Below are 12,876 nucleotides of genomic sequence, written 5' to 3' on the forward strand. Positions count from 1 at the left end.
GACTTTGCTAGCGATGGTTCACTGACTAATTATGCTCTCATTTGTCGAGACGATAGTTAGCATAGCCTTCAGCTACGTCATTTGCTACGACCTAACAAGGCGCCATTATCATTTGCTATTTATCTTGTGATGCATGTACCGTCAGATCGATGTTCACCAATTATGGATTAAAGTTAAGTATTCCAGAAGCTACGTACCTTTTTTGCTAGTATAATTACTTTACCTGTTCCAGACCTCACGCCAGCCTGCGTGAGCTTAAACGTGTGCCTTTCGGCTACCCGTCACTGTGGATTGGCTGTCTTGCCAGTCCACAACAGCATATGCTACAAGAGAAGCATTTTGCATTGCAGGGTGCTGAAATTCCGACTGTGGGAGTCAGTGTATTTCGTGAAGACACCATTATGGTAAAATTAAACACATTCGAGTTCATACGAATGTTTGCCAGTAACTGTGCAACATTCACGACTGAAACAGGAAAGGGAAAATGGCAGTGGTACAGAATCTATCCTTTCTCACACACCGTAAGATGGCTTGTCGAATGTAAATGTAGAGCTGTAATATTCAGAAATCGACCACATTAGCTATCAGTATACAGCGTATCTGAGTGGAAAGGAGTATCTTGGGGTAACAAACTTGAGGTACGAGTTATTATAAAACACTTTGTGTTCGCCAAATTGGACATCCTCTGATTTTTATCTACACTCTCATGATTACAAGAAACTTGTAGCTGGAATACTAGTGAAGGGGTTGTGGCAATCGTAGATGACTCTTCTGCAGGAGCAGTTCGGTAATGTAATGTACTCACTGCAGAATCTGCATTGAACTGAAGGGGGAGTTCACAGAAAAAAAGAAGTGAAACTTGATCTAATACACACTGCCGTTCATTATAAGGCTGAGAACTCTCCTTTGTTGTCCTCGTTTCATGGTTACCACTCTGGTCGCTGCTGGTACCCCGCGTCAGTGGATGCGTGTCTTTCCAAGCGCACTTCGATTCGAGAGTGGAGGCAGTGACAAGTGTCTCATTCAGCCGTCGCCGCCCGCACAGTGCAGCTGCGGTACTCACGTCGGCACACTCCTCGACGCATGCGCAGTGCGCGCCGCCGCGCCCGTCGCTCTCGCAGATGGCGTAGTGGCTGCACTCCCAGCCGTCGCACACGTCTGCAACCAAAGCAACAGGTTGGTCTCCGCCCGCCAGCCGGCTGCGTAGGCCGTGAGATTTTAATTACCAACAACAACAACAACAACAACAGCTCTTCATCAGCGTTTGCTCTATCCTTTAAATGAAATGACTCGTACAGAACACAATGGCTCTCCCGTGAAACGGACGGGTACTACGAAACGTGAACTGTGCAAAACGCGCCTCGTGTTTTTAATTCATATTCTAGCCCAGATTAGAAAGGTTGTAACTCAGGTATGTAGTCTTTCGCACCCATTGTTCAATCTATACAACGAAGAAGCAATGACGGAAATAAAAGAAATGTTCAGGAATGGGATTAACATCCAAGGCGAAAGGATATCAGTGATAATACTCGCTGATAACACTGCTATCCTCAGTGAAAATGAGGAAGAAATGTAGGCACTGTCGAAAGAGGAGGTTAGCGTTTAAAGTCCCGAAAACAACGCGGTCATTAGAGACGGAGCACAAGCTCGGATTAGGAAAAGATGCCCTTTCAAAGGAACCGTCCGGCGTTTGCCTAAAGTGATTTAGGGAAATCACGGAAAACATAAATCAGGATGACCGGACGCGGGTTTGAACCGCCGTCCTCCCGAATGCAAGTGCAGTGTGCTAACCACTGCGCCACCTCGCTTGGAAGGCACTGTTGAATGAAATTACAGTTAAATCAATACAATGGAATGAATACCCTTAGCTGTATACAGGCGTTGATATGCGACAGACAACGGGGACAGTTGAAAATGTGTGCCCCGACCGGGACTCGAACCCGGGATCTCCTGGCTACATGACAGACGCTCTATCCATCTTTATTTCTTTTTTTTTTTTTAGTCTCATTTTGTTCGTTTTAATTCGTTACATCTGCTCGCGGCGGACGTCGCAAGACACTCGCTTCAATTCTTTGTTGATCCATTAACTGAGTTTTTTTTTTTTTTTTTTAATTACATCCCTCTGACGGAACACGCTGAGCTACCTTGCCGGCGTCCATCTGAGCCACCGAGGACACAGACTGCAGGGAGTTATCTCTGACACGCCTCCCGTGAGACCCACATTCTCAACTTATTGTCCCGCACTATATTTGTAGTGCCCCTCCCCATTACACTCATTACTCGCGGCTTTACCGATTCCCGTACAAGTTTGGGCAAATGGCCGGTGAATCTTAACTATATATATGAAGATGGAATCTGTTCTCTCGGACATGTCGGGAGAACTCACTATAGATAGAGAGTAAACCGAAAAATGATGGAAGTACTGAGGAGTGTCATAAATGACGATACCGAAAACTTAACATCAGAACTGGGGACAACGAAGTAACGAAGTGAAGTGATTCATCTCCCTTGGAAGAAAGATAACACTTGACAGCCAGGACATGAAAACCAGACGAGCACGGGTGAAGAGGACATTACTAGCCAAATGAAGTACACTATCATCAAACGTTGGCGTTAATCTGAGGAAGGAACTTACAGGAATGTACGTCAGGAACAGCATTGTACGGAAGTGAATAATGGCCTGTGGGAACACTGGAAAAGAAGAGAATCGAATTGTTTGAAATGTAAAGCTACAGAAAACAAGGTGGACTGATAAGATAAAGAGTAAGGAGGTCCTCCACAGAACATGTGGAAACCATTGCCAAGAACAAGGGACCCGATGATAGGATATGCGTTAAGGCGACAAGGAATAACTAACATGATTCTTGAGAGATCTACTCAGAAACCAACTGTTGGAAGAACATCCGCAACAGAGCATTATAGCAGAGATTGAAAATAACGCTTCAATTACAAATTTCTTTATTTTCACTCGACCGGTTTCGCACTTTTATAAGCCCATCCTCAGGTGTCGTACTGGAAATAGCAAAAGACGGGAGATAATTTTCACACACCGCAACACACATAAAAGACAAAAAAATTCCCTAAAATGTTTTAAAAACTTTTAAAAAACATTTGGAAACCGCCGGTCGGGCTAGGTGCTGTGAAACCTGTGTCAATGCGCAAGTGGCACCTGACAGTACCACTACGGAAGACTGCCTGGGTAGGGAATATAGTATACAAATGATGTCAGGACACTTAGGCTGTGCTGTGGTCCCCGAGCGCCGCGTGTACCAGGAGCGGTGTGCTGCCTATGAGCGCAGAACAGGGAGTAGCGGATGTAAACAACTAAATTCAAATTGTGAACGACCGGGCTAGTGGCCCAGCGTTCTTCTCTCCGTCAATAGATGGCAGCACTTTTGCCACTCTGGTTTACCAATTTGCCTCCTCGTTCACATCCGTTACTCCCTGCCCGAGCTGTTCTAGGCGCTTCAGTCTGCAACCGCGCGACCGCTACGGTCGCAGGTTCGAATCCTGCCTCGGGCATGGATGTGGGTGATGTCCTTAGGTTAGTTAGGTTTGTGTAGTTCTATGTTCTAGGGGACTGATGACCTCAGATGTTAAGTCCCATAATGCTCAGAGCCATTTGAACCATTTTTGAGCTTAGTGCGCAAACGTCATTCTGAGATGAAGAGGTTAGCACAGGGGGGAAATTAGTGGCGGGCTGTGTCAAATCTGATCGAAGACAAAACTATACGCGTACTCTACGAAGACTCTCGACGACACTGCTGATGTGAGTAGCTGAATTGCTAGAAATCGAATGTCTTTCATTTCTGCAGTTTTCTTGCCGGTGGCTACCAACTTCAGGTAGTAGACAATACTCTTTTTAGTGGGCATAATATGTCAGTATACACTATTATTTTAATACGGGTAACATCTCAGCGAACGTTAACTCTGTGTATCACGTATGCTTTCGTGTACGGAGACGGATTAAACAAAACGGTTGGGAGCGACAGGAATTTATTCACTATCGGTAGACCTCAGTCGATTCAGCTACCCGCATCAGCCAACTCGCCGAGAGCCTTCGTAGAGTAGGGGAGTAGTATCGACATGATTACCGAGTTTCTTATTCCATAACGATTATTTCACACCGTAGCAGGATTTAGGCCATTGTGAAACACCCTCACGCATTCAAACTGTTTCCTTGACTGGGTCTCAAATCTGGAAGCAGCCATTCGGCGCAATTTCCTGTCTCGTCGGAATGACTGTCCAGCGATATATGACTAGGAGTTTCTTGTGAATTAACAACATAGGGAAGAGGCGATGGCAGATGGAGGCTTTGAGACAAATAGTACAAGAATATCACAATCGGAAGAAAGTCCTGCCAATGTAAGCAAGGTGACAAGGTCTCGTCCTAGTCAGGCATACTATGTTTGTCGTTGCTGAAGAAGGTTCTATCCTATATCATACACGTGTACACCACAAAAGATACAATATCTAACTCGATTTATGTTTGAAATAGCAATGTGCTAAAACAAGTATGCAACACAAATGAAGATCTTAAATTATGTGCATATTTATCTACAGAAATATCTGCTAGTGCAAATGGAAAGGTTTCGGTGACATAAAGAGTTGGCGTTCAAGAAAGTGGAACTACCCATGAACTAGTGGCGCAGAATTAATCACTAATTGGCTCGTGTATACTGTATGATACATTTCTACATCTTTCTAAAGAGACACAGATGTATACAAAGCAATGTCAATGTTAATACTGCATATACGTTATCCGTTCGTTGCGTATGATGTATTATGTCAGGTATAGAATAAAACCATACGACCTCTTCATAATCATTATTTTACTACGTTTCCAAATACGTACTCGAAACAGTTATCTGGTACTTTGCTTCTGTTCGAACACGAAGTTTGCGTGAGAACTGAGCGTTTGTCGAAGTTCCTGTTTCAATAATGAGACACCCAATATTAATGTCTGACTTTTAAAAATTATAAGTTATCACGAAAATATGCTAACGTTTTTCTAGAATATACTCTCTAAGTAGTACGAATTTTATGTAAAATGCGTTGTTTCCACAGTGTGTTCTAGGAAGCTCACGTATTTCATGATAATCGCGAAGAAAGCAAGTGGCATACACAATACGTCAGTTCATACTTGTTCGAGAAATTTTACAGTTTGTTGATTATTGTATTTACGATAATTTACAGCAGTATGAGAGCGTGTGTGAAACTTTTTGCTCTTGCATCACATATATTTAAGAGCGAGGTTTGAAACAGATTTACTTTTTACGTGTTTCTTTTATTAATTTTACGTTACCTCTATGGAAACACATGTGAATGTGTTTATATACATTTTATGTCCGTTTTGCATTTTCTTTGGAAAGTTAAGTCATGCCTCTATGACAAGGAGTTTATGTTCTGTTTATTACGTACTGTAAAGGCAAAGCTTTCCTCAACGGCGTGGTTGGCTTGTACAGCAGATCGTCGTATTAAGGGTGGTATGCCTTTGACTTTATCCATCCCCGAAATCACTCGCCCAGCCATTTATAGTGAGACCTACAGTTTAATGTAAGCATGCTGCGACGTATTTTAGCTTTAACGAATATTTCCAGATTTGAAAGAAGCGATAGCCTAAGTAATAATGAATCCTAGGACCAACTTAAGATCGAACGCTGGACCTTGGAATTCGGAATATTACAGCTGAATGAATGGAGCTCCTTGAAAGGGAAGCAAGGGTTGAGAAGGGAGTGAGACAGGTTGTAGCCTATCCCCGGTCCTATTCAATCTGTACAAAGAGCAAGCACTAAAGAAAACAAAAGATGACAGTATAATTCTGTCAGAGACAGCAAAGGACTTGGAAGAGCAGTTGAACGTAATGGACAGTGTCTTGAAAGGAGAATCAACAAAAACAAAACGAGAATAATGGAATGCAGCTGAATTAAATTAGGTGATTCTGAGGGAAATTAGATTAGGAAATTAGACACCTAAACTAGTGCATGGGTTTTGCTATTCGAGCAGCAAAATGTAGACTAGCGATGGCAGGAAAAGTATTTTTAAAGAAAAGAAATTTGTTACTATCGAGTATAGATTTAAATGATAGGAAGTCGTTTCTGAAAGTATTTGTATGTAGTGTAGCAATGAGTGGAAGTGAAAGATGGACAATAAACAGTTTAGACAAGAAGAGAACAGAATTTTTCGAAATGTGGTGCTACAGAAGAACGCTGAAGAATAGATGGGTAGATATGTAACTAATGAGGAGGTACTGAATAGAATTGGGGAGAAAAGAAATTTGTGGCACAACCTAACTGGAGGAAAGGATATGTTGATAGGAAACATCCTTAGAGATCAATGGGTCAACAATTTAGTACTGGAGGGAAGCAGGGGGTTAAAAGTAGTAGAGGGAAACCAAGAGATGAATAAAATAAGCAGATTCAGAAAGATGTAGATAGCAGTAGTTACTAGGAGATAAAGGGGCTTTCACAGGATAGAGCAGCATGGAGAGCAGCATCAAACCAGTCTTCGGTCTGAAGACCCAACAACAACAACTATTGAATGTTTTCGATTGACTGGATTTTGTTTATATTCGAACTTTGCATGAATGATAACCGTTTCTTTCTTGCGCTCTGGTTCTGTCACTGGTAGACAGCTGGTCATCAAAATTGCAACGCCAAGAAGGATGCCAAATAACGAAATTTTATTTGAATTGCGTATAGATTATAGTACGAGGAAATTATGACTTACTTACATCCATGACTGAAAGAAAAGACAGTGTTGACTACCCATATCTGTACGGAATACTTTGAAATTAATTCGCTGGCTGCGAATTCCTTGACCTCAGGTTTATTGGGTAAAGATCTGCTTCCTTTCAATGACGTATGAAACCAGGACTCGAACCCGAATTTCTCGCTTATCGCAGGTGGTCGCCTTAACAACTTCGGCTATCCGTGCACGCTCCCCGGGTCGACCCAGACTTTCATGTGTGACACTGCTTACATCGTCATCCCATTCCGGCACAAGGTTTGCTGTGTGACTCTTGGGTAGTAGCTCTATACCTAATACAGCTGATGTCAAGGAATTCGCAGTCAGCGAATTAATTTCCAGTTATAGTTTCATTTGTAGATGATTTGAGAGTGTACAAGGCGACAGACCAGTAGAACGTTCTAGCCCGGGCAACAGTCGAACAATCTCTTTGTCGACATAGATCAGGAAAGCACAGGCTATTGCGGTCTTCTTTATCTTGTTCGACATTACAGAGACCTTGAAGACAGGTCATATCCTTAACACGTCAGAAATACAACAGCTGCCTTTCAGATTACCGACTACCCAAACTGGGGGTGACAGTGTTGCATATCTAACGACGTTTCCCGTCGTCGGAGCAGGTGCTAGGCTCTTATGACTTCGACGAATGCAGTCTGGCAACCTTTATTCTCTTCGGAGCTACCACACACGGATACGTATCCGCTATGCTGTGCGCAGAACACGTACTCTTCTTAATTGACAACGTGATGCAGCCCCTGTGAGCAGTGTTGTTGCTGTGCGCACAACTGACAGTGCGCCTCTCTGTGTTGCCACCGCGTCGAACTAAGCTGCAACAACAGTTGTGATGACTGTTCGTGGTCCTCCAGAGGTCGTCACAACTGTCCATTTCAATACCTGCTTTGTTGTAAGCAAGTCCATTTCCTGGCGCAAGGTACTGGGAGGTTATAATTTAAGGTCCAGTGCGGGCTATAATTATCGTATAGTAACGAAATTTGGAAGATACCGTATTTTACGGGCAAAAAGACGCAACGGACTATCAGAAACGTCAGTTTAAAAAATACCATTTTTGTTATTAGACTGAAAAGCCAGATTAAAAAAATTCTTAGTTTATAAAACCGAACTAACTTTTAAAACCCCCAAAAATCGTCATGTGAACTTTCTTCTTTCTTGTTCTTCTTCTTCTTCCTCCTCTTCGTCGTCGTCGTTGTCCACTTAATGTGTAATATGGTCTTCACTGCTGTCGAGAGCGTTACTTACGCCACACTTCTTGAAGGATTTAACATTGTCTTCTCTCACTCTAGACCGCGACTATTTTATCCTCTGACAAATTTATCTGATTGTAGGTGGTTTTAAGGCTGCCTTCGGCGTGACTTCATGTCGGGTTTCATCCATCATCCATTTGTTCCATTCCTCTCTCATATACGCTATAAATGGTGTATTTACCGACTCATCAAGAGATTGAAATTCTGAAGTAACTCTTCACGAAATAACAGCAAGCTCTGTATTTTTCTGTCTCAATTTCTCTTTCGCAGAATTTTTCAAATGACTACTAAACTGATCTAGCACAAGAAGAGAACTGTTCTTCAATAAAGCACCTTTCCTTCTTTCCCATATTCTATTAATCCGTAATTTCACACCAGCCTCGTCCATCCAGCCTTTGTCATTTACGTGAACAACACCCGGTGGTATTTGGGAAGGTTTTGACATTGTTTTGCGCTTCAAAATGATCACTGCATGACGTTTAGTACCGTCAACACAAGTGAAAAGACAACAGTGTAGTGCACTGTTTCATGTCCACTTGTTCTTATAGCTACAGTTTTAGCACCTTTCATGGTAACAATTCTGTTACTCGGCACGTCAAATGTCAGAGGAGTTTCGTGCATATTCGCTATTTGGCTTATTTTCACACTGTTTTTGTTTCGATGTTAAATCAGTAGAAAGATAATATTTTTCTCTTCATACTCTTGTTGCATTTTCTGAGTTATTTTGATTTTGGTTCGCATGCTAAGTCCATGACGGTTCACAAACCTGTAGCACCAATCATCTCCACCTTTAAAGTCTGTAAAGTTCTACCGCAGTGCTCGCTTACGAGCGTGTATTTGAATCATTTTTGCATTAATTCTAATTTCATTTTGACAATGTCTAACAAATATGTTGTACTGTTACCGATAACATAAATCACTTTCAGTTCAAGTTCACTGGCACCGTAGACCGCATTGACGCATCATAGGCTAGACAATCATCTGGGCTTGTGTTGGTTCGGCGGGAGGGAGACAGTGTTAGCAAGCTTGTGAATCCCCGCAACTCATGTTCGTCGCATCGGTGCACTGCTGCTGCCTGTTGAATCCAATGTCACCATATAGAGATAGGTTTACCGCGGCATCGAATATATGCCCATTTTTAACACTGGTAGATATTTTAAATCTAACACCGGAAATTTTTATTTTAACTTCGAGTATAAGAAGCACCTGAATTTTGGAGGCAATTTTTCGAAGAAAAACGTGCGTCCTACAGTCTGTAGAACACGATATTATAAGGTTAATGCGGAAGGGATTTACGTTAGAAAAAGAATTAGTGCCAGTTAAGGCCACCGGGCGCAAATCTGGTGAATGCAAGAGAGACGTATAGGAATGTTTCCATAACATAACACACTCATGGTCATAAATTAAGGATAATTGCAGAATGTGGTGCCACACAACGTGACACTACAGAAAACTGGCGCTAATAGCATAGACACATAGGGGACACATACGACACTGATCTGTAAGTCCACGGTATTGGTGATAAGTTGAGAAAACCGTCTCGAAACACATGTGCTACAAAATTCCACTGTTTTCTGCGCATGTAACCCGACATCAATATGGGATATGATCACCATGTACACGTACACAGGCCGCACAACGGTTTGGGATACTCTGGGTCAGGTGATCGAGCAGCTGCTGGGGTATAGCCTCCCATTCTTGCTCCAGTGCCTGTCGGAGCTCCTGAAGAGTCCTAGGGGTGTGAAGACGTGTGGCGATACGTCCACCGACAGCATCTCAGACGTTCTCGATGGGGTTTATGTCTGGAGAACATGCAGGCCACCTCATTTGCCTGATATCTTCTGTTTCAAGGTACTCCTCCACGATGGCAGCTCGGTGGGGCTGTGAGTTATCATCCATCAGGAGGAAGGTGGGACCCACTGCACCCCTGAAAAGGCGAGTATACTGGTGCAAAATGACGTCCCGATACACCTGACCTGTTACAGTTCCTCTGTCAAAGACATGCAGGGGTGTACTTCACCAGTCATAATCCCACCCCACACCATCAAACCACGACCTCCATACAGGTCCCTTTCACGCACATTAAGAGGTTGGTATCTGTTCCTGGTTCACGCCAGATGAAAACCCGGCGTGAATCACTGTTCAGACTATACCTGGACTCGTCCGTGAACATAACCTGGGACCACTGTTCCAATAACACCAATCTTTACGGGCTCCCTTGTGACCAGGGGTCAGTGGAATGCACCTTGCATGTCTCCGGACGAATAAACCATGTTTGTCCAGTCGTCTGTAGACTGTGTGTTAGTGACAACTGTTCCACTGGCTACAGTAAGGTCCTGAGCAAGGCTACCTGCAGTACTCCGTGGCCGTCTGCGGGCACTGATGGTGATATCGGTCTTATTGTGGTGATGTACACTGTGGACGTCCCGTACTGTAGCGCCTGAACACGTTTCCTGTCTGCTGGAATCGTTGCCATAATCTTGAGATCACACTTTGTGGCACACGGAGGGCCCGTCCCACGACCTGCTGTCTTTGATCAGCCTCCAGTCGCCCTAGTATTCAACCCCTCATAACGTCATCAATGTGTGTTCTTTGAGCTATTTTCAGCATACAGTCACCATTAACACGTCTGAAAACGTCTGCACACTTACTCGCTGCACCGTACTCTGACCTGCACCAACAGACCTCTGCGTATGTGGACTGCTGCCAGCGCCACCGTGTGACGACCGCAGGTCAGATGCACCGTATGGTCATACCCCGAGGTGATTGAAACTCGCAAACCGCCCACCAGAGCGTTGTTTCACCATGTGTCAGCATTATCCTTAATTTATGGGCATGAGTGTAGATTAGGAACGGGACTTGGGCGGAAAGGTCAAAGAAGTGACAATGGCATAATGTTGATTTTATTATTAATGACTGCTTACGCAACTTGTTCAGTATGAGTAGGAGAGACGTCAACGAGATGCTGCATCCGTGAAACGACGTTATCGACAGCTACTCGCAGCAGTTCCAATGAAACGAGGGCAGCATGTTCCTCTATACTGGCCTTCGGATCAAGTTGAAACTGAATGAGTTAGGGTGGTAAACGCATTCTTTTAGATTTGACCACAGTCAAAGTCATATGAATTCAGATCAGATGATCTTCCAGGGCATCCATTCGGAAAACTTCTGGAAATCACACGTTCGTGGAAGATTGCATTAAGCAGATATTAACTGGGTGAGCGACATGTGGTGTTGCCTCATCTTGCATGAAAGTAGTCGTTTCCACACAATTGCGCTGTTCCAAAGCAGGAATATCATGCTGTACAAGGAGGTCTCGACTACGTGAAGAAGTCACGAAACACCTAACAGGCCATCTGGGCGTATTCTCTTTAAAGAAGAACGGATCGAGAATAGAGGAGCTTATGAATCCACACCGCACAATCACATACGGCGAATGCAGTGACTCTGCGTGCACTATAAGCGCTTTAACAGTACCCTAAATTCGGCAGTTCTGCGTATTCGGTGCACCCTGTAGTGTAAAATGTGCCTCGACACTCCGTGGAATATTGCCGGCCACATGGCATCTCCGATCCGTGCCAGAAACAGAAGAGCAAATTCAGAACGTTGCTGTTGTTCATGAGGCTTCACTTGCTGCACTGTCTGCGTCAGGTATGGGTACCAGCGTAAAACAGCTCGCGTAAACTTCCGTTCTGTTGACCACGGGATGGACAATTCTCGTGGTACTGCGCGAGCACTAGCACTACACAGGTGCATGGCCAGTTACAGCAACAGCAACCTTGTCTGTAACTTCAGGATACCTTCCTCTTCCAGGTGCCACAGCAAGCTCTCCGGTGTTTCAGAATTTCGTTATCGTCTTCTTTAAAGCCTTTAATGACACCGGACCTCTCGTCAGGTCTTTCAGTCTACAGTAATCCCATAACGCAGCACTGCAATTACTCTCGTTCACTTACAACAGTTGCGGTAACAGCTCACGACCTCTCACCTCGATACTGTTCACTTGCGTAATGGATTGTCAAAAGAGTGTGGATGAAATACCGTCATATGAATAGTGTACAGCGCCAGATTTGGTGGCCACAATTGGAACTAATTTTCTCTCCAGCGTAAATCTCTTCCTTATTTACGCGTTAGCATATGTACCAAGTTTCGCTGCCGTACGATGATTACAGCCCACATTGGACCTCCGTAAGTGATGATGATGATGATGACGTCCAATACGGGAACGCTACCGTAAGACCATGAGTTGCGGACCACCTCCGTAAGTAGCTGCACTTATAATCACCCAATACGTAGCGTGCCTGTACGATCTCACAGGCCGCCCGAATAATATGCCTGTCCTCTTGGGCGCTAGTCGCTTGTGGCCACTGACATCCTGTATACCGTTGGGTATGGCCGTCTTGAATCCATAGATTCCATAATCGTATGGCAGCTCTCGTACGTCGATCAAAGCGAGCAGCAGTATAAAATAACGATAAACTACTGTTTCGACAGGCCACGATCCTGCCACCGTCGACTTCGGACACCTTCTTACATGAGGCACGACAAGATCTTCTCACAAACCACCAGCACTGAAATATGATTTATAAAAGAGAAATCCGCTGTGTCATCTTTCCTTATATGCAGATTATAGACATCAATATTGCTACCCATGTTTTGGGGTTGCGATTCAGTGCTAACTAATCGCCTAAGCAAACACGTTGTACACATCATGCGAATTTGACGTATGCTGCATGCATGTTTTATGATGTTGCAATTATCAAGTCCAGTAGTATATAAAGGATGTAACGGGTAAAGTTGCGTTTATTTTTATATGTGGTACCTTAATATGTATACACATAAGTGTGTTGGTTGTATTTTTCTATGTTGA

The 12,876-nt window shown here is 43.8% G+C and overlaps 1 protein-coding gene across 1 annotated transcript in view; it reads right to left on the bottom strand.

Annotated features, from left to right (window-relative positions):
• The window catches only part of LOC124594035 (agrin-like), a 536,557-nt gene that overhangs the window by 166,320 nt on the left and 357,361 nt on the right, over positions 1-12,876 (bottom strand). Inside the window, exon 7 of the mRNA XM_047132385.1 lies at positions 1,064-1,158. Coding sequence (XP_046988341.1) covers positions 1,064-1,158 — 95 coding nt within the window. The remainder of the gene's footprint in view (positions 1-1,063; positions 1,159-12,876) is intronic.

This window comes from Schistocerca americana, chromosome 2, assembly GCF_021461395.2.
Source record: "Schistocerca americana isolate TAMUIC-IGC-003095 chromosome 2, iqSchAmer2.1, whole genome shotgun sequence".
Taxonomy (NCBI): Eukaryota; Metazoa; Arthropoda; class Insecta; order Orthoptera; family Acrididae; genus Schistocerca; species Schistocerca americana.